General features: G+C 38.5%; 2 protein-coding genes across 3 annotated transcripts in view; one reads left to right on the top strand and one right to left on the bottom strand.

The window, feature by feature from the left end:
- The window catches only part of HAUS1 (HAUS augmin like complex subunit 1), a 251,400-nt gene that overhangs the window by 69,874 nt on the left and 154,437 nt on the right, over positions 1-27,089 (bottom strand). The window lies entirely within an intron of this gene.
- Positions 1-27,089, top strand: part of PSTPIP2 (proline-serine-threonine phosphatase interacting protein 2) — a 90,873-nt gene that overhangs the window by 17,064 nt on the left and 46,720 nt on the right. Inside the window, exons 2-5 of one of the 2 annotated variants that reach the window (XM_069075370.1) lie at positions 5,555-5,655; positions 16,305-16,382; positions 21,264-21,298; positions 22,668-22,774. In XM_069075370.1, the coding sequence (XP_068931471.1) occupies positions 5,555-5,655; positions 16,305-16,382; positions 21,264-21,298; positions 22,668-22,774 (321 nt within the window). The remainder of the gene's footprint in view (positions 1-5,554; positions 5,656-16,304; positions 16,383-21,263; positions 21,299-22,667; positions 22,775-27,089) is intronic. The other variant, XM_069075373.1, reaches the window with a different exon arrangement.

The raw sequence follows: 27,089 nt of genomic DNA on the forward strand, positions 1-27,089 counted from the left end.
CCTTCCTTCCTTCCTTCCTTCCTTCCTTCCTTCCTTCCTTCCTTCCTTCCTTCCTTCCTTCCTTCCTTCCAGAGGGAACTTTGATAGATAATTTGAATATGCCACACTGAAATGTTTCAAATATTTGCTGTATCTTCTTCTTCTTCCTTATTCTTCTAATTTGACGTTGATTTTGACCTTTGCTTTAACTAATCAGTGGCTTGACCTCATAAACAGTTGATTCTAATATGATCCTTATATCAGTAGTCAGTCATTTATGTTTGAGATACAATCAATTTCATTTTGAGTGTGCTCTATGCCCAGGACCTTCCAACTCTTTTTCTGGAAGTATTTCTGATACATGATCATAAAACCTTTTAATTAACTGCAAGTTTTTGACTTTTTGTTTTCTGAATCTAAGTCATATTTTCCAACATACTTTGCACTATCATCCCCTGTGGCCATGTTTGTAATGAAGTAGCCACACATCAGAGTTTGTGGACTTGGTTTAATTCATCTTGTCAAATTCTTTTTAGAATGTCTCTGCCTCTTTATCCTTTGCAATAGTGTTGCCATACAAATCATCATCACCTTTATGGTGGTCTTTTTGCTTGCGCTCAGCATGAATACTGCATGACAAGGTGATCCATTGTCACGTAAGATGATGTTTCTTATTACTTTTTGGTGAACAATTTCTCTATCAATTTCTTTATTTGCTTCTCCAGTGAAAATCTGTGATCCATCCTTCCATTTAATTCAAATATCCTTTTGACTTCTGATTTCATGATTGATATTGTTCAGTTCTTCCAATAACCAATTGGTTTTTTGGCTACTGGACAAAGGTCATCTATTTTGAGTCCTTTTTCTCCCATTACCATTGTTACTCCAGAAGTTTTTGAGGTCTATTATGGGAATGAGTCATATTTATTTGTTTATTATATCTTGGGTTACCATGTCCAAATAATTTAAGCACTGCCCTGCCACCTGCCAGTACCACCCTAAAGATGAACTTCTCAGTACTTGACTATTTATGTCTTTGGATAGCAGATTCTGTCTATCACCAAGACAATATTTGAAACCTCTTTAGCATGGTAGAACCTGTCAGAGTTTATACTTGAATGGTGTTTGAATGTAGCTTTCCAGAACCCAGAGTCACCTCCATTTCACAATGATGTATCCAAGTAGGACTTCATAAAGAAAGCTTAGATATAATACAGAGAATGTATGAATTACTTGTTCTTTAAATTTTTTCAACTTTATTTATAAATCTGTTGGTCTCTATCTTAAAATTGTTTAAATATTTTGTTTTTATATTTCTTATTTTATATAATTTCAAATTAATTTCTTAATACATCTCACCCCAACCCCCTACCCTTCAAATCATCCCTTGTAACAATGAATTATTGTAAAAGGGGTGGAAAGAGCAGTTCTGAAAACTAACCAATATATCAATTCATATATTGATGGTATGTGAAATGTTGGGTGTCCATAGTTCTACACCTCTTCAAAGAAGGGGAGGAGGTACATTTTCTTACCTCTTCCATAGAAACAAATTTGGTCATTATAATTATACAATGTTCAGTTTGGGAGCTCTTTTTTTTCTTTGTTCTTTCTTTTTTCTTTTCTCATGAATTTATTTTTTAATTTTCAACTCCAAATTCTATCTGTCCCTCCTCCTCCCATTATTCAATCCTTACAGAAACCTTGTGAGGTATGTAGTGAAAACAGTATTATCCCCAGGTTACAGATGAGGAAACTGAGACTCAGAGATATTAGTTGACCAGTCTGAGTGATAGAAATGAGACTTGATCCCACACTTTGTTATATCAGTCATCTGGTGTACTCTTACACTCTGTCATCTCTATACCATGCTTCCCCTTCAAAGCAATTAAGGAACATACATTGCTAGTTATTCAAGCACAATAGGATTTCAAGGAAGAATGCTATTACTAGGTGATAGAGGAGTGGGTGAAGATTTTTTGACAGCTTTTCAAGCCTTGAGGACCAACTGGGTTAACAAGTGAATTGCATTAAACATTCAGAGAACAATTAATTCCAAATATCACATAAATTATTTGCAAAAAAAATAGCAAAAAAGTATCTTCCTTTATTTCTTCTATGACATACATGTAGTCTTGATATATAAACCAGGGAGAATCAAAACCAAAAAAAAATACCTATAAACCAATATCTCTAATGAACATAGATGAAAACATTTAAAAAAATTTTTTGGTCAAATTAATAAAAATTTGTTTACTTTTAGTTTACAAGATTCATTTCCACAATTCCTTGAGTTTCAAATTTTCTCTCCTTCCCTCCTCTCTCCCCCATGGTGGCATACAATCAAGTATAGTATCTGCAAATACTTTCACATTAGGCATTAGTCAGGTTATAAAGAAGGATTGTATCAGATGGAATGAACAATGGGAAAGAGGAAATAAAAGCAAACAAGAAAAAGAAAAAGAGCAGGTAGTTTGCTTCAATCTGGGTTCAAACTCTGTTCTTTCTCTGGATGTAAACATCTCTCTCCATCATGAGACTTTTGGGACTGACTTATAATCCTGAATTGCTGAGAAGAGTCCAGTCTATCAAAGTTGGTCATCACACATATGTTGTGTCTGTAATTGTGTACAAATTTCTCCCGGCTCTACTCTTCTTACTCAGCATCAGTTTGTGTAAGCCCCTCCAGGTAAATATGAAGTCCATCTACTTCTTGTTTCTTATAGTACAATAATATTCCATAACATGCATATACCACAACTTGTTCAGCCATTCCCCAATTGATGGGCACCCCCTTAATTTCCAATTCTTTGCCACCACAAAAATAGCTGCTATAAATATTTTTGTACATATAGGTCTTCCTCCCACTTCTATTATCTCTTTGGGATATAACCCTAGAAGTGGTATTGCTGGGTCAAAGGGTATGGAATTATTTATAGCACTTTGGGCATAATGATGAAAACATTTTTAATGAAATTTTCACAGAGGTCAAAACAACCTATCACAGAGATTATACACTATGACCAGATTAGGTTTAATGCCAAGAATATAGGATTGGCTTAATATTAGGAAAACTAAAAACTTAATGAATTATATTAATAATAAAATTCACAAAAATCTTGATTGATTATACCAATGGATTTAGAAAGAGCTTATAATAAAATATAATGACAGTTTCTGTTTGTGGTGGTTTTTTTAAATTAAAAACACAGGAACAAATGGACCATTCCAATTGGTAAGATTTTTTTTTTAAACTAAGAATGAAAGACAGTGTTGTGGAGTAGGTCAAGCATTTATATTGAAGTCAGGAGAGATCTGCATTGGAATGCCAGCTCTAACAATGACCATAACCCTAGGAGATTAGATGCAAGGATGTTTGACCTGGAAATGAAAATCTTTTCTTTAAAGTGAGTTGAGGAGGCAGAGGTGGGCTAGGGGGTGCAGTGAATAGAGTACTGGCCCTGTAATCAGGAGGACCTGAGTTCAAATCGGGCCTGAGACACTTAACACTTACTAGCCATGTGACCTTGGGCAAGTCAACCCCAATTGCCCTGCCTTCTCCCCTCCAAAAAAATAAAATATAAATCACTTTATTTATAAATGAATATGGGTGAGGAGGCAGGGGTGGACCATGCCACAATAATTGATTCAAACATTTAGGGGTTAGTTACATGAAAAGGGGATTGTATTGTTCTACTTGGCCCAGAGCATAGAATTAGGAGCAGAGGTTTTTGGTTTTGATATAAGGAAAAACTTGTTAATGCTTAAATCTGCTTGACTAGGCTGCCTCAGGAAGTGGTAAGCTTTTCTCCGCTAAAAGTTTTTAAGCCCCAGCTGGATAGCTACATATTAAGAATATAATAGGAGAGATTCTTGTTCAGAAATGGGTCAGGTTACATGGTGTAATATAAGGTCAAGGAAAGACAACTTCCCAAGGTTCAAAATACCAGCATAGGTGCTCTCCATTTTATTCAGTGACCAACCAAGAACAGAGAAGGTCAAAACATGACATCATTCAAAATACAGCATTTACTAAGGGTGATTAAATAATCTCCAAGTACTACCCCAACCCCAGGACCTTCCAACCATTCAATCAATTACAAAGTCCCTCTTCTAAATACTACTGCACCCCTAGGCTGTACCTTTAGTCCACCACAAAGCCCCTCTTCTCAAATGGAGATTAGTTTCCAAACATAAGTAAAGTACATTCACTTGTTCAACCATAGAACACAAAAAGGTCAAAAGTTCCCCACCCCTGGATCACAATTGAATCTACCCCAGAGTTACATCAAGTTTAAGCACAGCACTTCATACCCAAATGGAGGTTTTTTCTTCATCTTGACACAGGCAAGTTCTCAGCAATCTTAGTTCCTGGGGAGACAAGGCTTAGCAAGGCCACAAGATACATTGCCAGTCCCTTCATTAATTCATCCTCAGTCTGTAGAACAGTCCTAGAACCCCTGAAAACATTAGCAAAACCCTCTCCCAGGATTTCTGTAAACATACAACAAGAAAATCCTTCTTCAGGGCTTCTGAACCAACAGAAAGGTTCCCAGACCCCTGCAACAACAGCACTGTCCTTCACCAGTGGACAGTATTCATTCTGTCTGCAGGACAGTCTCCAGACCCCTGCAACAACAGCACTGTCCTTCACCAGTGGACAGTATTCACTCTCTGTCTGCAGGACAGTCTCAGGGCTTCTTAACCAAAAGCCAGGTTCCAGGACTTCTTCAACAACAGGACTGTCTTTCACCAGTGGACAAATCTGGCAAAACAACATCAAAACAGACAGACAAAGTACCAGCAAAACAGCCATGTCTCCTCAGTCCTTGGCAGCTCCGGGGGGCAGGTCTCAAAAGTCCAGATCGATTCAAAGTGGCAAAACAGCAATTCTCTCGGTCTCTCTCTCAGCCTCCACGAGGTGCTGCTTCCAAAAAGTTCTTCTGCCTCTCCCTTGTCTCTCCAAATCTACGTCACCAACTCCTCCCAGTTCAGGACTTTCTTTTCACATCAACAAGTCCATCCCACAGGTGGGATTAACAAGCTCTGGGTTTTAACACAATCAGTTTGAAAACCAAGCCAATACAGGGGAATCTTTAATTGCCATTACTATCATACATGGACACTGAGATTCCCTTCTAATTCTATGATCCTATAAAATGTTAATTCACAAACTTTCCAGTTGATTTATTTGCTGGGAAAAGTATCCTGCAATATACATTATATTTGCAAAACGGTTTTATGTGACTTTTAGCTGAGTGTTTTTTTTAATTATTCCTTTGAGGTTTCCTAACCTGCTTAGATCATTAACCCTTCATTGGATCAGGGAGTTATCTGTAGTCATTCCACTGGGTTCCTTCCAATGATCCTCCTCTCACTTTACTCCAATTCACAACTTTGAAAACTCTTAGGAGATTGTATTTCTTTTTCCTTTTCCTTTTGTTTGCTGGCCCGGAGACCATCATTTCATAAACTTTTCATTATCTACTTCTTTGTACAGGCTGCCATCTTCACAATCTTAGCCTTTCTCTCCTTCACTAGTTCTGATGCAATATTGTTTTTCTCATACCCACAGTGTCCCCACTTTCTCAGCACAGTCGGCTATGACAGCATTATTCACCATCTGAATGAGGGCCGAAAGAACTGCAAAGAATTTGAAGATTTTTTAAAAGAAAGGTACAGTACCATTTCCTGTAAGCAGACACAATTGGGGAGAATCTCCCCTCAATTAGTGAGAGTTTACTGAGTCCCTATTGTATTCAGCACTTTGCTAAAAACTGTGGAGATTATAGAAATATAAAACTTGGTCCCTGCCTTCAAAAAAATTTTTTTAAGACAAATAATTCTTTATTCTTTTGTAAAGGAGAAAAAATAAAAGTAGTACATAAACCTTACATCATTGCTCAAGAAAAGAGTCATTTTTCAAGTGAAAAATGTATTGATTAACTTGGCATTTCAAATGCATCCCAATGGATTTGATAACAAGCAGAATTCAAAAGCTGCAAGGGACCTTGAGAGGTCATCTCTAGTCCATTCTTCTTCCTCCAGGCAAGAGTACAGTTGGACCATTAGGATCTATAAACATGGCTGCCATAAGAATCAATCAGGTTTTGTGTCTAATGGAGAATGATCCCATGGCTGCTGCATGATATAATCATATTGTATATCTCAGGGTGAGACTTGTCTGAAAATGTATGGAGAATCATTCCCCAACCACCACCTGACTTTAGGTATTTAATTCCTTAAAAATCAATGTTGACATTTGGTGTCAATCCAAAAATATAGGAAAAAGCAAAACATTGGACTGGCTCTTTATATAGTCCATTGCTTATATTTTTTTCCTCTCTAGGCAAAATCTCCCCTAGACAGAGTAGAGAGTATAGTATGTTTTAAGGAATACTAAAAAGCATTTACCCAGAGAATACATGTCTATAGGCTGAAATCCTAAACATTAGGATCACTTTTGTGAATGAAGGTACTGTTTTCCTGTGGGCTGCTGTCAAAATAGATTTATCTATGTTAGGAAGAGTAACATTTTCTCTGGTTTCTTTGGATTAGCTTAGTTTAGGAGAGGAAATGTGACAAAGGAAAGGGGAAATGTGATACAATGGAAAAACAAAACAAAACAAAGCAAAGCTCTGTCCCTGAGGTCAGAAGACTTGAACATGTTATGACGTTGGGTAAAGGCACTTGATCTTCCTAAGTCTCACTTTCCTTTTCACAAAACTATGAGATGGGATTAATTAAAGGATTCTTAATCTTCTTTTATTTCATGGAGCCCTTTAGTATTCTGGTGAAATTTATGGACATCTTCTCAGAATGATGCTTTTAAATTATTATTTTATTAAATTATTGAAGGAAATGCTAAATTTACTTATAGATTAGTGAAAAAATAATTTTAGTCATCAAATTTTTAATGTCTTCCTTCACATCTCTGCACTTAAGGAATCCCAAACTACATGTTAAGAACTCCTCAAATAGGTGGTATCTGGGGGAAGAAGAATTCATGCCAAGTACTTTATAAGTATGATCTTAGTGATTTTCATTTTAGAGTTAAGGAAACTTAGGCAAGCAGAAGTTAAGGGACTCACCTAGGGTCATAAAACTCATAAATGACTAACTTTGGATTTGAATTCAGGTCTTCCTTACTCCAAGTTTAGCACTCTATCCACTGAACTTCCTAGCTACCTCTATTTTTCTGTTCTCCCTTCTGGTGATATCAATATGATTCTAAAAGTAGTGGTTCCAGGAGTCAGTCTGAGGATCAAATCTTATCTTTGACCCAATACACAAGGGCCTGTGGCTCAGTTACCTTCTTAGGCTTTAGTTTCTTCAAATATAAAATGAGGGGCTGGTACTAAATGAATTCTACAATCCAGCTTGATAGCTATGAGTCCCATGATGTAAAGGACAAATCTCATCCACTGTCAAGAGACAGATTGGCAAATTGGCATTTTTGCAGGTTTTCCCATCTCCCTGCCCACAAAACCACAGAAGTTTCACCTGACATTTCTTCTGATAGCACAAGCATGACCTTTTTGAACAGAGTCCAATGTTGAATTGCAACCAATCCAGGACTTTCAACTTCAAGGTACATCTGAGACATTAACCTTTCTGATTCTAGATTGACAGTGCTCTCCTAGGGAACTCATAGCATCTGATCACTTGAGATGTGAGCTGGCACATGAGCAGGGGCTAGCCGGCCAATGACCATGGTCAGGTCCGTGTGCAGCTGGCTCCACACCCTTTTAGGCTGCCACTGCGGACAGGCTTGTCAGGGGAAGGGACGGGTCCATGAAGACAAGATGGCCACACACCAGCAGCCTAGCACCTGGTAGTATGCAGTCCTCCCAAGGAGCAGGCCGGTCATGCCCCCACCGATCATCCCTACATACTTGTGCCTGAGAAGGCTGGCAGGTCAGTGGGGGAGGTCTGTGCTCAGTGACTAGGTGGAGGGCCAGCAGTATGGCTAGGTCAGGCTGAGCTGGCCTGCAGACCCTGGCAGTCCCGGGAGCACCTGTCCCTCGGCCCCGGCCCCAGGCCAGGGTGTATGGGCTGAAGGCTGGGCTGCACCTCCCATTCCCCAGGAGTCCCACTTCCTTCCTCCAGTCCACAGCGCCCACAGCAAAGTAATACTTAAGCTTGGTGACAGGACTGACCTTCAAAGAATTTATAAGCTAGAAAAACAAAGAAAAAGCTCCAAACTGTCTACACCAGTACTTCTACTACAATTTAGTCTATACTAGTTGCTTCCATTTACTATCCTCTCACTCCTCTACCATTGGCAATCTGGTTTCTGACTTTATGATTCAGTGGAAGCTGCTCTCTCAGTAGCTTCCAATAATCTCAATTGTCATTTCCGATGACCTATATGTCTTAGCAATACCATTTTAAAATACAAATGGTGTTCACTTTAAATCTTGTACACTTAACAATAAGTTAAGAACAATAAGAACAATAGCAGTCCTACTCCATTAAGACAGTGTATTGAGATTCTTTTTTAATGGCAAGACACAATTGCAAAATATTGATTGTGGGTGGGGGGCACAGTGAATGTTAAAACCATCTACCAAATAGTAAGGTATGAACTACACTAGTGATGAGAATACTCATGGAAATAAAATTACTGATCCGTTAAGTATTAGATATATTTAAATATTAAGAATAGAAAGTACTTCTGGGCACTTAAGTTATGATCCTTGTTCTAACAGTGTTTAATCAATTAAATAACCAGAGGACAGAGGATTTTCCTTTCTTAAACATGTAGTAGGGTAGCACAATGCCTAGCCCGGTGCCATGTCCCTTAGTAAAAACTGTGTGCTAGATGAATCTGTCTTAATATGACTTTTTAGCTTTGTAAGTATCCAGAATTGATTTGCCCATGTGCCTGCTGAAAATGCATCTAGGTTACCCTTCTATCATTGTGGAAGATCTTTGGAATAAGCCCTCTTTTATTGCTCATTAAGCATAAATAACTCTTCAACATAGGCATACGGCTGTCTGGGAAATAGCTGTATAGTTTGTGTTCCACGATTAATTGTCAGCACAGAGCAATATATCTTGGATTGCCCTTTGAAACTTCATACTAAATGCTGCTAGTCTTATTTCCTACTAATTTCCACACTAGAACTTTCTGCTCTGGTGAGAATGATTTTTTCACTGTCCTCAAACAGATCTTGTCCTTTTCCACTTCTTTGTCTTTGCTCATGATATTTCCCATTGCTTTGAATTCCCCTCCACCAACTAAATTCTATACATCTTTTAAGCCCTACAGAGTCTTTTGTGTAGTTTTCCATGATCATTCTACTCTGGAGAATCATAAGATTTAGAGCTAGAAGGGCCTTAAGAACTCTAGTCCAACGCTTTTATTTAGAGAGGAAGAATTTAAGGCTTATAAGAGCTGAAGTAACTTGCCCAAGGTCATATAGATAGTAAGTTGTATAGCTAGTGTAAAATAGATGTGTGCATTTAGGGAACTACTGACCCACACTCCCCAACTCTTCTGATTCTATAGGCTGGGGCTGATTTGCTTACTACATCTGTGCCCACATTGGCAGGTCAGCATGGTTCAACCATGTGAATACAACTCACTATCAAGGTTGTAGGGGAAACCATAGTGATGGGGAAGATATGTATCCATTATTTACTTATAACTGTAGCTTCTGAGCTCCCATCAGTGTGTTTCCCCTTTACACAAATCAGACCAGATGAAACCATTAGCTATCATGGAACATTTACTAATGGGATACAAAATAACAACAGCAATAATAACAACAATCTTAAAAATAAAAAAAACACAACACCATAGTCCACTTATAAACCTGACGTGTGCTCTGCCAGCAACCTACAGGGAGATATATTGGGAAATCCAAATATCCAAGGCAACTTAAAACTCTAGATTGATATCCTAAGGTCTTATGAATATAGATTTAGAGCTGGAATGAACCTCAGAGGTTGTTTACTCTAACCCTCATCATTTTACAGATGAGGAAACTGAAACTCAAAGGAGTTGAGACTTGATTTGAACCTTGGTCTTCTGTCTCCATACTACACTGCATTTTTTTTTTTAAGCAATTGGGGTTAAGTAACTTGCTCAAGGTTACATGGCCAGTTATTTTTTTGTGTGGGTGCCAAGTATTTGAGGCTGGAGCCGATCCCGGGTCTCCTGACGCTAGGGCCAGCGCTCTTACTCATTGTGCCACCTGGCCGCCCCTCTGCATTGCATTTTAAACTTAATCAGGGCAAGCTTGTGATCAGAACTCAGTGGGAATTTTCTACTCGTGGAGAATAATTAAAATCTGCAATCTCACTCATGAAATGGCTTCAGTTATCCATCTTGCAGGCAAAAGGTAGGCACATATTGATCTAAACAGCTTAGGTTACATTGCAGCCCTAGATGTTAAGACTTATTGCTCAGTTTCAATGAGTTGAATGCCACTTGTCCCCATAAGAAGTTGGGTTGCTGACTGCTTGGGGGTCATGTTAACCAGTAAGCATGAAAATTCTTCTACCAACAAAAAACAGTCATGGAACAACCCCCCAGCTCCCTACCACATATTCTTGTTGCCCTTGATCTCTTTAAGGAATAGTATAGCATGTATTACTTATTGGATAAGCCTGCTCCTCTTCTGGGTCTCTCTGATCTACTGCCGGATGAAGCCACTTCTCTAATATTCTTGGACTGCCAAAGCAGTGTTAAGCTCTTTTAGCAAGCAGCAGCCTCAAACCTGGTACTTGTAGAACTTCCCAGGTGTGCTACATTGACTGGGTACTGAAACAGTGTTGACCTTTCAGTGAAAAGCAGTTCCATGAAGCCTGGATCTCCAAAACTATTCCTGTCTGCTCTCTGGGTTTTGAGGAATTTCTCCCCCTTCAACTATAGTAGATAGTAAAGGGAAATGCAGGCAATTCTCTGAGGGACTTATTCCCTCTCAAACTTCATATGGCCATAGAGACAGAATAGCTTTTTCTTAGCTGGCTCTTAAAAAAAGCAGAGGATTCTTTTTCTGCATCAGCTCCTAGAATCAGAGATTTCATCCAATCAGATCAGTTCTTAGACTTAATTACAGAGTCTGTATACCTCTAGTCATCTGGGCTCAGTTCAAGTCAGTTCTGTGTACTATTTATCTTCATTGCCTTCTGCAGTCTTTTCTCAGCTTCTCTTCTTCTGGTCTCTGTGACTATCTTGCCTTTAACATTTACTTCTGTCTTTCTGGTCACAAATTAGTATTTCCTCATATAAAGGGACCTGCCCTTATCCTAGGTTGAGAAACTCAAAAGCCACATTTTTGTAAGATATGACATGAATAGTCAAAATACAATTTTCCCAAAGTGCCCAAACAGTTCTTTGATTCAGTTTCCCAACAATAAAATGAAAAAGTCCTGAAAAGTCATGGGTAAATCTATTTCAGCTTATATTATAATGGAGGTATAACTTGTACATTTGTAAGTATATACAAAGGGTATAAATAAAAAAATGTAAATCCATTACTCTTTCTACCATACCATTACTATCCTCCTCTTATGTTTCTCCCCTCTCAATATACTGTTTTTTCACCCTCTGCATCCAGCAGCCTTCTAGTAAGTCCCTAGTACTGAAGGTGAAGCTAAGGCAAGTATAACTTAACATTTTGCACTGAGGGATATATATGTATATATATATATATATGTAGGCCTGAAATCCCTAGAAACTATCTGATATTATGGGAATTTATCCAGTCAAGACTAATCTACTCTTGTAGGTAAAAGGAAACTTGGGTATTTAATATGGTTATAGGAATAAGTTTCTATTGAAATGAAATTTCTAAGTAATTAAGAATTTGCCTGAAAACCCTTTTAAACATAACCCTAATTTAAAAAATAGCTAGCAAGCTAGCATTTATAAAGGATTTCAAAGTTCATAAATCATTTTGCAAAGTTAGGTAGCACAGTGGATAGAGTGCAGGAGTTAGGAAGACTCATCTTCTTGAATTCAAATATGGAATCAAACACTTTCTGGCTGTGTGACCCTGGACAAGTCACTTAACCCAGTTTGCTTCATTTCTAAAATGGGCTGGAGAAGGAAATGGAAAATCCTAAATGGGGTCATGAAGAGTTGGATGTGTCTGAAATGACCAAACAACAACAATATTTTTTGACTTCTTCCTTCCCTAAAACCACCTAATACAGATCATGTACTTAGTGGATGCTTCTTGTCTTTGGCTACCACAAGATGCCACTTCAGATTTGGTTCTTTTGGCCTTATGTTCATGGCTCTGGGTTGCCCATGGAGCCCTGGCCACAGGAACCTTAGTAAAGAGTAAAGGTATCAAAAAGAAAAAGAGTAGAGATTTTTTTTTCTGAAATAGAAAAAGGTTGGTCATAATCTTGAAAAGTTTTGGAAGAGGAGGAGGTCATTGACTGAACTTTCTTTGATTGGCTCTGTGTTCTCTGTGAAGAGGTTGTCATGTGCTAAAGTGAAAGGCTGGAGGTAAGAGGAGATGAGAACAGATTTGGAATGGTTTCTTTAGGAAATTAGATAAGGTGTCAAAAAGAATTTTAGAAGGATTGCTGAGCAGTGACAAGGACTCAGCTGGGGTTATATAGCATAAATTTATTGTGGGTGGGATTCTTGTGAACTTTATGATTCTTCAGCAGTTCTTAGCAATATCTTTAAAGTGCAGATGACCCTGGAGGATAATACCTTAAGTGCTCATAAGTTAATGCTCCTAATTATTAGGATAATTGTCAACCAGCTGAAGACAAGACAAGATAAATCTGTCAGTCATAGTCACTCTTTTAGATGGTTTTGTTTAACTGTTTTCTGGGAATGTTCTTTGTAGTATGGTTTGTTTAGGCATTTGTTGGAAAGTGTCTGTTGCATCCAAAAAAAGTGCCAATGATATCTTTAAAAAAAAGGTGACACAGAATAAGTTCCTGGTTTGAGGTAGGTGTGGAGAGGGTGTCTAGGAGAGGGAGAAAGCCAAGAAGAGGAATGAGACTAGGAGGGATTATATGGATACTGATAGGGAAATGGGAGGCCAACAGGAACAAACTTTTGTCTACTTAATATAGTTTGTTTTACTTTATTTTTTTTGGAGAACTGGGGTTAAGTGACTTGCCCAGGGCCACATAGTAAATGCCTTAGTCTAGATTTGAACTCAGATCCTCCTGATTCCAGAGTCCATGCTTTATCCATTGCACCACCTAGCTGCCACTACTTAATATCGTTTTCAAAAGTTATATTGCCGCACTTTCTAACCACCTCTTGACCCACCCCCACCCCTGAAGGAATCTTCTCTTGTGTAAAAAAAAAAGAAGGATAAGTACAGTGAAGCAAAACACACTGACCACATCACAAAAAGTGAGATAGAATGCATATTTCACCACCAATTCTCAGAAGTCATAATTATTGAAAATTTTCCAAAGTCCAATCCTGACTTTGTGAACTAGAATAATCCTATTAGAATCATAGAGTTTTAAAATTAAAGGTATGTCAATGAACACTTCTGTGGTGATGAAATGGGCAGCTAGGTGGTGCAGTGGATAGAGTACTGGACCTGAAGTTAGGAAGACTTATCTCCCTGAGTTCAAGTCTGGCCTTGGACACTGACTAGCTATGTGACCCTGAGCAAGGCATTTCACTAAGTTTCCTCATCTGTAATATGAAGTAGGAAATGGCAAACCACTCCATTATCTTTGCTGAGAAAACCTCAAGTGGGGTCACAAAGAGTTAGAAATGACTGAAAAATGATGCAACAACAATGAAGGTGAGGAAACACTAAGGGGATTGTAGAGAGACTGTCGAGCCTCCATTCCTGAAGACCTTAAAATTCTAGAGGATGATTGAAGCCCATCTGCCTTCTGATGAAGAGATGATGAACTCAAGGTGCAGAAAAAGTCGTTGATTTTCAGACCCACACAATGTGGGAATTTGTTTTGCTCGGTTCTGCCTATTTGTGAAATGAGTATTCTTTTTTCTTTTTTTTTCAGTTGGGAGGTTGAGATGGAGGGGGCTGGGGATGGAAAAGCAGAAAGAAAAATGCACAAAAGAGAAGTGAGGGAAGGCCAGAAAGAATCCCATATAAGCAGGACAGTTTTAAAAATCACAAGTTGAATTTATTGTTTAAAGAGAAAAGCAAGTCACACATAGCAGAGGAGGTACTCTTAAACTGGGGTCCACAAGGGGTCTGTTAATAGAGTTCAAGGGGTCCATGAACTCGAATAGGAAAAAAATCTATACTTTTGCTATCATTAACCTTTGGTTTCCTTAGGAATCCTATGTGTTATATTTTATGCATTTAAAAACAATTCTGAAATCATGGGTTGTATCAGACTGCTAAAGGGGTCCCTGACACAAAACAAATTAAGAATTTTTATAATATAGATATACCATTTCAGGTATAATCTTTTTGTCTTCTACTGTGTATATGGAAATTCTTATTTTATTTGGTGTTTGCTAAGTACAGAATTAAAAACAAACAAACAACTCTCCTTCTAGAAGGAAAAAATGGACTGCCATCTGGCATGGCTGGTTTATATATCAAGAACTGACAACATATAATAGAAAAAAAGTACCAAATTTGTAGTTAGATTCATGGATTCAAATCCTCACCCCTCTCATCCTGTGTGACCTTGGGCACACTGCTTAATTTCTCTGTGACTAGTTTCCTTATAAAGTGAGAAGGTTTTATTCCCTAGTGTAGTTAAGGATACAAGACTAACATAAATTAAATATCATGAAGTGATCCTGGCAATAAATAATGAAGGGCTCAATCATGTGATACAGAAGATGAGTGCTGTAGGTCTTGAGAAGGATAGAGGATTAATCATGACTGGAGTAGTCAGGGAAGCCGTCATATAGGAAACTGGGATTGAGCCCAATATTGAATGATAGAGACTTGGATAGGAGAAAGGAGAGACATAGAAATGCTGCTTCCTCCACACATGAGCTTATTCTTATTCATCAGTTTTTCTGAGAGGAACTTTCAGGAGTGATGGTTATACCACCATTTTCCCAGAAATGGGTTTCATGAAGATGAAGTTTCATTTTTTATCTCTTTTGACAGTCTCCTCTCCATTTGAGTAATTTTTGTCTGCTCTGTCATGTCCTAGCCTTGGTGTCTGGGGCAAAAACACTCTTTCCCTCAAAAGAGATTGTGAATTGAATATCAATCTCTAGAAAAATGATTATTAATTGAAGATTCCATGTTAAAATGTATCTGAAGATCAAGTATTTTAACTTTTATTTTAAGCAAAAATTGTATTTTGTTTGCATTTTGTTCTGGGTTTTACACATTTTAAAGAAGAAATGGTTAAGTGAAAGAGTGAGGAGGGCAACCAAAATGATATGGAATATGATATTTACCTTAAAGTATTTGAAGGGCTGTCATGTGGAAAAGGGATTAGAATTGTTTTGGTTGGGTCCAGAGGGTAGAACTAGGGATGATGAGTAGAAATTGTAAAGGGCTAGTTTAGGCCTAATAGAACGGAAAACTTCTTAGCACAAGTTGGGCTGCCATAAGAGGCAGCAAGCTGCTTTTCACTGGAAGCCTTTAAGCAAAGGTTGGATGGTTTCTTTTGAACTTTGTAGTAAACAAGATTCTTGATCAGAAGTAAAATGAGAATTAGATCTCCAAGATCATTACGAACTCGAAACAATTATACAGACAAGAGAAAAAAGAAATGCTAAGGAAAAATTCAGACTCCATGTCTTACACTCTTTTTACATCACACTGGCTGTCAGTGAAAAAAAAATACAAAATGCTTACAAATGTGCAGGATAAGTAAGAGTGCCGAGATCTTCTTTTGTATTTTAGTAACCATAATGTGTTCCTTTTTTCGTGTAATGTAGTGGAAGGAGCATTGGATTTGAAGTCAGAATGCCTGACCTTGAGTTCCAGCTCTGATGTTTCCTGTGGGTGGGTAGCTAAGGCATTTGCCTTGTGGTACCATGCAAGAAATTTAATTTCTCTGAGTTTGAGTCTCCTAATCTGCAAAATGTAGCTATAAAATACAGCTACTCCAAAGGATTATTACAAGGAAAGCAGTTTGTAAACCTTAAGTCACTACATTTGGTGACTGGAGTAGTAGTAGTAGTAGTAGTAGTAGTAGTAGTAGTAGTAGTAATAGTAGGAGTAGTACTAGTAGTAGTAGTAGCTAAACTGTTAGATGAGATCCAGGATTGAATTTACTTTATAGTAATTTTAATTATGTTCACATACCTAGTATAGAAGTCAGGCTTTTTTTCTTCAAGGAAACGGTGATATAGTTAAGGTTATGAATTTGACAAAGATGGTTCTAAGGACCTTTGAATGACCCATCATCTTCTTTTCTGTTCACAACAGGGCAATGATTGAAGAGAAGTATGGCAAAGATCTGATCAACCTCTGCCGGAAGAAGCCCTGTGGGCAGAGTGAGAATAAGTATGTCCCTTTCCCTCTTTTTTGTTTCCCACCCTTGCTAATGTTACTCAGATTTCCACCCTCCCCCACCTCCAAGCTCTTTTCAACTAGGTAGAATAGGCTAGTAAAGGGAGGGATGTTGATCAGAATGTGAACTCAAGGTCTCATAGCTATGTGCTCCTTCAATTTGGGATGCATCCAAGGTGATGCCTTTTACTGTATCACTTCATGGCTTCTTAGGAGTAGTGGTCCATCATTTGGTTCAATGAAAGAGGTCAAAGTTGAAATAATAAATTTTACTAAGCAGAGGTACATACAAATAAGCACAAATTCCCTCAACATTCTCCTATCAAGGCATATTCAGTGACTCTCCTCCCTCTCTCTACCCTCAAGTAAAAACAATGGACATGGTAGTTCAGTGGGTTCTGAGAAGCACCAGAATCAAGACAAAGGACCTCAGGGCCCACACCTGGGTTTTAGATTAGGCTTCCTTGGGTCAGAGAGGCACAGGCTTTGTTTAATAGCATCTTGGCCCACAGTAGAACCCCTAAGGTGACTTGAGGAAGGACCAAAAGCCTTCAGTGCCTCCTTCCCTTGATGATGGTGCTTGTTCTCCACCAAAAGGAAAAAAAAGTAGCATTAGCCAGAGAGAACAGTTAGTTCATTAGTTATTATGGCAATGTTCAAGATGAAAACTTCTTTTTTTTTGGCTTTTTGGAGGGCAATTGGGGTTAAGTGACTTGACCAAGGTCACACGGCTAGTTTTTGTGTTAAGTGTCTGAGGCCGGATTTGAACTCAGGTCCTCCTGACTCCAGGGCCTCTATTCACTGCACTGCCTAGCCACCCCAATGAAAACTTCTTTATCATAAAAAGAAAAGATGCTTATTTTTAAATACTCTTTAAAGTTCCTGATGAGGCATTCCAAATTCCACATTTATAGCACTGTGGAATCAAATGTACCTCCAGAGCCTCCTGAAGAAATAAGGGGCAGGGTTGTATGTGGAAGGTTACTCTGCCACTTCATTTCAGGAGATCTTTAAACCATCCCCACTCCCTTTCAGAGGATTTTTCTAAGAGGTCGGTGTCTATGGATAAACAATCCTGTTTCTTCATTTCCACTAACTCAAATGAGTCATCTCACAAGCCATCTCACATTCTCATATCTGTTACCTCAAATTTTTAGACTTGATTTGTGATTTCAATCAATCAATGAATGAGCATTTATTAAGCATCTATGTCATGCCAGGCACTAAGTTCTGATTTCATTGGTATATGGAACTCCTTATGAGGAAACACCCTTTACCAATTCATATTGGCACCTGGTCTGCACCTTAGAGTCTTAGAGAGACTACTGGGGCCCTGAGACATTAAGTGACTTGCCCAGAGCCCCAAAACTACCATGTGTGAGAGAGGGGCCTAGACAAGTCACTTAGTTTCTCAAGGCCCCAGGAATCTCTCTAAGACTATAAGTTGTTGATGTCAACATGTATTGATAGAGTGTTCCTCCATCAGGTTTTTTCGAGTTCAAGACTCATTATATCATATTGCCTCTTAAGTGCTAATTGAAAATATTAAAAGTATAGTGGACCTGCCAATCTTCACAGAGAATGATTCATTCACTCATTTGTTCAACAAGAATTTATTAAATACCTACTATGTGTAATTTATTAAATACTTATTATATGGAAGATACTATGATTGGTTCTAGCTGTACAAAAACAATTGGTTTTACTATTCTAGATATATGCAGAGATGTAGATATTATATCCAGTCATGTTAAAATAAATGCCAGTAGAATGAAAAATATTTGTATTAATTATAGTATTTTCTAGTCACTGGTAATGTCATATTTAATAACACTGGACTGGGAGTCAGGACACATTCGTTTTGTTTCATTGCTAGTTAGTTATTACTGGGTGAGTCATAATAGCTCTCAATGTGGCAGTGTTCTTATCTGAATTAATATGGGTGGGGGTGAGGAGGTTGGGTTAGGCTATTTCTAAGATCCCTTCTATCTCTAAAGTTCTATTAATATTTTTTTTTTTTGCCTTTTGGAGGGCAATTGGGGTTAAGTAACTTGCCCAAGGTTACATGGCTAGTATTTTTGTGTGGGTCCTCCCGAGTCCAGGGCCGGCGCTTTACTCACTGCGCCACATAGCTACCCCTCTATTAATATATTTTAAGAAATGTTTTTGATGTAGACAAATCTTAGCACAATGAAAGAATCAGTACAGTGTCAGGGAATCTCCAGGAAGTTATAGTGAAGCAAGAAAAGTTTAGTGAGGACCTTATTCTGGCAAACACATTAGTCTAGCATATAAATGGTTTACATGAGAACAGACCAAAAAGATGATGACAACTCATTATTGTTCCCTCCTAACCTGCCCCTCCTCTTAAATTCCCTATTTCTTCAAGTGGCAACACCATTTTTCCATTTATCTAGTCTGAAAATAGGAATCTTATCTGAGTCTTTCCTTACCTCAACCCTCAGATTCAACTGGATTTCCATACCATCTCTCTTACTCTTCTTCTCTCTGTTCCCACTGCTCCCACTTTAGTTAATGATCTTATTACCTTTCTCTCTGGGCTATTGCAATAATGACCGAAATAGTTTCCTGGTTTCTAGTCTCTCTCCTCTCCAATACATCCACCCAGACTGAGCATTTAAGTGCTTACCATATGGAAGGCACTGTGCTAAGTGCTAGGGATACAAAACCAAGAAACAATACAAAAACAAGATGGTCTCTACACTTAAGGAGTTCATATTGTAATGGGGGAAGATAGAGCATAAAAGGGGATCTAGAAAGTGAAGGGTTAAGAGGAGAGTAAGGCACCCATATCGAGGCAATCCCAGAGCAGACCTGTCCTTGGAAGGTCAAGGCAGCAGGTGCAGAGTTGGAACAGACTATATAGTAAGCTGGGAGTGAAGTGAGTAGGTGATTTGTACAGACTGGAGAGTGGGTTTCAGGCACTGCTCTGATGATATCACTCCTGTGATTTTCAGTGTTACTCTGAGGTATACTAGAAAGAACACTGGATTTTGGAGTACAAGGACCTAGGGTTCCAAGTTCAGTTTTCTTGCTATTGACTAAATCCCTTCCTTTCTTTTGGCCTTGGAACTCTCATTTTCTTTTTGTCTTTTTAGAGGGCAGTTGGGGTTAAGTAACTTGCCCAAGGTTACATGGCTAGTTTTTTTTTTGTGTGGGTGTTAAGTGTCTGAGACCGGAACCAAACCCGGGTCTTCCTGACTCCAGGGTCGGTGCTTTACTCACTGTGCCACCTAGCCGCCCTAGGAACTCTCATTTTCGAAATGAGACAGTTAAATTACATGATCTCTCAAGTTCCTTCCAGTTGGAAATCTGTGTGATCTTTTTGTTCTTCTCTATGGTTTTTCCTCTTCATACCTGCCTCTGATACAAACCTTGGGCATGAACTCAGCTCTGTGACTGTTGAGGGATTCACAACATGTGGTTTCTAGCCCTGGCTTGCTCGCATGTCTAGCAATGGGATGTCAGCAAGTGAAGCAAAAATAGATTTCATTGGTAAGGGGAACAAAGATAGTGCCATGATTCCTCCCTTTTGCAAGCCAGATACCAGCAACAAAACAGTATTAGTTTCCAAATAGGGTGGTACTTTTCCTGAATTGTGTGTTGTATATCTTTTGGTCTGCCCCAGCTCCTTCAACTGGAAGACTTTCCTATGTACCTGCTAACATGTTCATTTACCTAATTCACTCTGGTAGGAAGTTAGCTACTCAGAGAAGCCCTCTCATTTTTTTTCAGGCCATTAGTGAATTCCTTTAGGTAGAGGTTGACCTTAATTTTGCAGTGCAGCAGACTCCTGGAAACTACCTTGAAAGGAAAGCAAATGTGTAATTTTAATGTCCACATTTGGTACATCCCTCCTTTTTTTGCAGAGGTGGTCAAAAATATGTGTTGAATAGTGAATATACTGGCTGATTTGTTTGATGTCTTGGTTAGCTTTGCTGAGGTGCTTTTTTTCTCCATTTCTTTTTTATTCTTTTTTTGCAAGGGGGTAGCTTGGGTAAGGGGGGCATTCTGTAAAATAAAAAAGAGAGAGATGAACAAAAGTTGTGTAAAAAAAGAAAAGAAAACAGAAGTCTGAGAAATAAGGTATTTAGTATTGAATGAATAGAGTATCAGAGTAGAACTGGAAGACAGGGACTGTCATGTCTGTCATTTAGTCTATAAGCATTTATTAAGAATTTACTACATGCCAGGCACTGTGCTAAGCACTGGAGAGACAAAGAAAGACAAAAACATGGTCGTCCCTGAGAGCCTGCATTCTAGTGGAGAAGACAGTACCCAAACAACTATGAACATGAAAGACATATACCATGTGAATGGGAAGGAAAGCAGCTGAGGGAACCAAGAAAGGATTTGTGGAGAATGTCTTTTGACATTTGAGCTGGGTCTTAAAGGAAGCCAGGGAAGCTAGGTAATGATGGAAGTGAGGAAGGAAGACATTCCAGGCATGGACTACAGCCAAGGCAAATATCCGAGTTGGAGTCAGAGGATGGAGTATAGTGCTCTTTTCCAAAATAAACAAATAAATAAAAACAACAACTAAAAATAATATTTAAAAAATCAAGAAGTGGTAGTTTGTATTTCAAAAGGACCCTTAGTCTTCTTTAAATAATAAAAACTCATAATATCAGAGAAATATAAGACTTTAAAAAATGATAAGGGCAGATCACAGGGAGAATGAGGGATAACTTTGGAATAGACCATGGTACTCTACTGGTATCCAGGGGTTATCAAAAGAATGCAAGGGAGAGTCTCAGCATGTTGTGTGGAGGGAGCCCCTGTGGGAGATTTATGACAGGACATTATTTGGTCCTTTCCAAAACTGTAATCATATCTCTGTATTTGTTTTTTCAGCACCATGAAGAGGGCCCTGGAAGTCTTCAAGCAGCGTAAGTGATATGTTTGAGCTTATTTTGTCTCTTACAATTTTTGTATCAGGCTAGTGAGAGTCTAATGGTGGGAGTACCTGTGAAGTAGAAAAAAATTCAGGGAATTCCTCTGGCTTTATGATTTCAGGAGAGATGCATAGCTTCTCTTCATTCTTTTCATTTGTTCATTCAGCAAATATTACCTCAAATCAATCAACAAGCATGTGTTAAATATCTACTATGTTCCAGACAAGTGTGCTGTGTGCTAGAGATACAAACCCAAGACTGAACCAATTCCTGTCCTCAAGGAGCTTATGTTTTGTCTGTTTAATGAGAGGCAATATGATGTGGCAGAAAGTGTCCTAGACTTGGAATCCCAAAGCTCTTACTATGGAGGCAGCTAGGAGGCTGAATGTAGAGAGTGCTGATACATATTTCATATTTATAATAACATAATTAAATGATAAAGTCTGCCCTCAGGAGACTTTTCCAACAGAGGAGAACGCACATACATAAATAGGTACATGTGTTCAGTTGTTTTTCTGTTATGTCCAACTCTTTATGATTCCATTTGGGGTTTTCTTGGCAAAGATACTGGAGTGTTTTGCCATTTCCTTTTCCAGCTCATTTTACAGATGAGGAAACTGAGACAAACAGGGTTTTAAAGGGACTTGCTCAGGGTCACACAGCTAGTAAGGCCAGATTTGAACTCAGGGAAGATGAGTCTTTCTGACTCCTGGCCGGGTGGTAAATATATACAACATACATACAAAGCAAATACAAGGTAACCTTTGGGGAAGGCACCAGTAACTTGGAGAGGAGGGATGGGGGTGGGAGGGAAGAGATCAAGAAAGACTTCATGTGGAAAGTTGTGCTTGAACTGGTTCTGGAAGGAAACCAGGGATTTCCAGAGGTGGAGGGGAGTAGTGAGTGCCTTGCATTCACAGAGGACAGACAGAGCAATGTTCAGTTTGACTCACTAACAGTTCCATTATTAGTGAATAAGCTGGGATTCAGACCTGAGGCTCTCCAGATGCTAACTCTTTTTCTACCTGGGGTTCTTTGCTTATTTTGTGTCATGGACTCCTTTGGCAATCTTCTGAGGCCTATGGACTCCTCAGAATAATGTTTTTTTTTTAAGCAAATTAAACAAAATACAAAGGATTACAAAAGAAAGCAGTACACATTATATTGAAATAACTTGTGAAAACATTTTTAAAAAGTTCTTGGGTAACAGATTAAGAATTCTTTTTCCATATCATGTTCTTTCCAGTGATGAATGAATTTTATGCCATTGAATTTGTCAAGCACTTTCATATAAGTAATGAATAAATTCAAATTTAGATTCATATTGACATTGATTTCTGTTCTTTTCTTCTCCCTTTTGTAGAAATAGACAATGTGGGTCAATCTCACCTCCAGTTGGCACAAACTCTACGGGAAGAAGCTAGGAAGATGGAAGAATTCAAGGAAAAGCAGAAAATACAACGGAAAAAGGTTAAGTTTTCCTATTGGCAAAGAAACTGCCTTTTTCCCGGTAGTAAATACTGTGGCCCACTCTGCGTAGCTCATTTCCAGGCCCAACTCTACCCTTACTCAGTCCTTAGTAATTTTTGAGGGAGTACTGTTAATTTTGCAAGCCATTTAAACTTCCTCTCCCTAAAAACTACAAATACCAAATTCTCTATATATGGAGTATGCCCCAGAGTGCTCAATACACAATGTCCAAATCCTTTCATGAATTATCTTTCATAAATTCCCTCTTGAGATAAAAAAGTAAATCTTTTGTGTGTTCTTTAGAAAGTCTCAAGTTTATTTAAAAATTACATGATTACTCATGTCACAATATGTACTTGGTTGTACCACTTCCTTATTCAGATATCTCATTCTTTTTTTTTTTTAACAATCTTTGGAGAAAAATGAGTCAATGCTAACTTCTCTTTTTAAAAATACTTTTTCTTTCACTTCCTGGAAAATAGGCCTTAGAGAGCGATCTTTGCTCCCTTAGCTCTAAAACCAAACTTAGGTGTGGAGTGAGGGAGACAAATATGGATCTTTCCAGTCTTTTTCCAGAGCATGGAAAAAAGACAGTCCAATAACCAAAATTTCCATCCTAAGGATATCCTGGCTGAGGTAACAATATCAAGTCTTAGAAAGAGACTTAGAAAGAGATCATGGGCTTTCCAAAACTCTAGTAGAAACAAACCAGGTATGACCAGAGTAAGAGCCATTCCAGGTTTAACACAATCCTCACTGAGGGTAAGATTCTCACTTGTGTAAGAGAAATAAATGCTTCTGATATCCAGACCACTGTTGGACTGGGTTCATAAAGGCAATCTGAAAGGGAGAGCTAAACAACTGTTCAGATGATTTGATCAAGGATCATGGCCAATCTGGATTTTTTGGTCTCCAAAACTCTGTCCCCCAAGTAGTAAAGGTATTTTTTGATCAAGAATTATTCACATAATGAGCTCACTTCTTTTTAAAATTAATTTCTTGATTTAATTTTAAAAATTATTTTATAAAAATAAAGTATTTCTCTGACTCACTGAAAAAAGAAAAGGAAAAACAAAGTCTTCCCAACAAATACTCATAATCAAGTGAAAAAAAAATTCCTTCATTGGCCATGTCCATTTCCAAAAGAAAGAAAAATAAATTTCTTAGTCTGCATCCTGAGTTCAGCATTTCATCATGGCTCCTATTAAATAGTGGTTGGTCATTACATTGACTAGAATTCTTAAAAATGAGCTCAATTCTTTCATTGATTTGTCCTGTCTGGACAAAATATCCTTGTAAGAATTGCTTAATATAATAGAACCAGAAAGAGAACTATTGACCTTATCTGTTCAAGTCCTTGACTCTTGAAAATTAGATTAGTTACTCTGTTCTGCCTGCCTCCCTTCCTGTAATGTTACCAAATATGCACCATAATGTAGAGGAAAGAGCATTGGATTTGGAATCAGGAGTATCAAGTCACAATTCTGATACTTGATAGTTGTGTGACTCTAGCAAGTAACTTCTGTGAGCATCAGTTCCCTTATGGGTAAAATGGTCATAAAAATATTCTTACAGGGGCGGCCAGGTAGCACAGCGAGTAAGAGCACTGGCTCCAGTGTTGAGAAGACCTGGAGATCGAATCCCGGGCTCAGACACTTAGCACCCACCCAGAAACACCTGGCCGTGTAACCTTGAGCAAGTTACTTAACCCCAATTGCTTAGGGGCTGCCAGGTGGCTCAGCGAGTAAGAGCACCGGCTCCAGTGTTGGGATGACCTGGATCAGGTCCGGGCTCAGATGCTTGGCACCACACCCAGAAATAACTTGCCGTGTAACCTTGAGCAAGTTACTTAACCCCGATTGCTTTAAAAAAAAAATTCTTACAGCATACTATGCCACAGAGGTGGGAGCAAAGGTTAAAGTGCTTTAGAATTGTGAATTATTATGTTACAGAGATTTTCTTTTGTAGGAGGCATATAAGAAGGGGACATATTAAAAGTATGGCATAGTGTAGAGAGAGTCAGGGGATTCAATATCCAGTTTTCATTCTGCCATGAACTGTGCCTTCACTTCCCTTTACTTAGTCTCAGTTGTCTGATCTGTAAAATGAGAGTATTTAACTAGATGATTCCTAAATTCTCTTCCCATTCTACCATTTTCTGATGACACTGTAGGGACACATTGTGACATGTCCCAGGTTGCAGAGGTGGTAGTAGTTTTAGTCTGGGTGACATTAATAAGTACTGATGAAGATAATAAGTACTGATGAAGAGATCCCTGTGGGATACTGGTCCTTACCATTACTTTGAATTTCCTGAGTACTTCAGTTTTATACTATTCAACTCAAATCAAAATTTATCAAATACCTTAGATGTAAAGCACTGTGCTAGATTCTAGGGATAGAAAATAAAAAAGAGCTTCAGTCTAATGGGGATATATGGCATGAACTCAGATGAATGTGACACAAGATAGACCATGATAAGGGCTATCCTAACAAAATATTCTAGGAAAACTTGAAGAGGAAGAATTCAACTTCAGTCAGGATGATCAGGGAAGGTTTCATGGAAAAAGGTGGTACCTGAGTTCAACTTCAAAGGAAGAAAAGGATTTCAAAAGTCAGAGATAAAGTGTGAAGTAGTGCAATCTAGGCAGAGAGACAGGAGTAGATTTGTTAACAGTTAGTTGTCTTGGAACTTCTAATATTGGATGTATAGCTTCTCTCTTTCCCCCAGATATATTGGTCCTGGAGGGGGAACTGACATACACTTTGCTTTCTACTGCCTCTTCCAGACCTTCCTTTTGCTGTTGGCACTCAACAACACCTTCATTTTGGAGGTTCAATATAATGAGATACATCACTGTATCTAGATGTTAGAGGCAGTTATCTACTGGTCTCCAGATCATTCTCTCTTAATTTCAAAGGAGTTCAGCATCTGGCTTGGAGTATTCCTTCTCCACTTTGATCCCTGACCTCCCAGTTCCTCAATCTCTCCAACACCCATAATCTACCCCTTTACTCCACCTCAGCCACATATAGTACAGTCACACCCAGTGGTGTACTGGTAAATCTTAATTAACTATCCCTCAGAAAAATTAATGTGTGTATGACATGATTTTAAATTTAATATGCATTATTAACATTTTCCTCATTCCTTCCTTAAATCTAGATAGTCAACAAGGTAATAAATCAAACCCTGATTTGTAGTGTTTGCCAGTTTTCAAGGTATAAATGTTCATACTTGAAATTTAACAGTTGGAGCTGGTTCCATCACACCCCTGGCACACTTTTAACATTACCATTATCCACATGTGTTCCACTTCCGTGATCAGGAATTCTGAATTTACTCTACCCACCCATCACCTTTTTTTCCATCCCTATGTTTTGCTCTTTCAATCTTATTTTTTGTCAATTCACTGTGACTTCAGTCTTTCTATCCCTTAGTAATCTTCTGCACCATCACCACTGATCTAACTTCATTTTTCTCCATTTCTGATCATGACACAATAGTTAACCAGTTAAATGTCAGATTATCTTCTATGCTCAAATCCCTTTCTCCTTTGTTCTATAATGCATCATGCCTTACCAGACCCAGACTCTCTCCTCTCTTATGAAAAAAGTGACCCTTATGCCCTACTTCTTATCAAGTTTAACACTTACTTGTACCTTGATCCTATCCCCTCCTATTTCCTCTTTAACAGATTACCCTGATAATCATCTCCATTCTCTGTAATCTTTAATCTTTCTTAATCTAATGGCTCCTTCTCTACTGCCTACAAAAATGCCTAGATCTCCTCCAACTGTAAAAAAAAACAAAAACCTCTCACTTGAATCTACCATTTCCTTAAGATGTCATCCTATATTCTCTCTCTCTCTGTCTCTGTCTCTCTCTGTCTCTGTCTCTCTCTGTCTCTCTCCGTCTCTGTCTCTCTCTCTCTCTGTCTCTCTGTCTCTCTCTGTCTCTCTCTGTCTCTGTCTCTGTCTCTCTCTCTCTGTCTCTCTCTCTCTCTCTCTTTCTGTCTCTCTCTGTCTCTCTGTCTGTCTCTCTCTCTGTCTCTGTCTGTCTCTCTCTCTGTCTGTCTCTGTCTGTCTCTCTGTCTGTCTGTCTGTCTCTCTGTCTCTCTGTCTGTCTGTCTATCTCTCTCTCTGTCTCTCTCTCTCTGTCTCTGTCTGTCTGTCTGTCTCTCTCTCTGTCTGTCTGTCTCTCTGTCTCTCTCTCTCTCTCTGTCTCTGTCTCTGTCTCTCTTTGTCTCTGTCTCTGTCTCTCTCTGTCTCTGTCTCTCTCTCTGTCTCTCTCTCTGTCTCTCTCTCTCTGTCT

Source organism: Petaurus breviceps, unplaced genomic scaffold (genome assembly GCF_028583685.1).
Source record: "Petaurus breviceps papuanus isolate PSGF00001 unplaced genomic scaffold, PetGlider_PUasm1.0 151, whole genome shotgun sequence".
Taxonomy (NCBI): domain Eukaryota; kingdom Metazoa; phylum Chordata; class Mammalia; order Diprotodontia; family Petauridae; genus Petaurus; species Petaurus breviceps.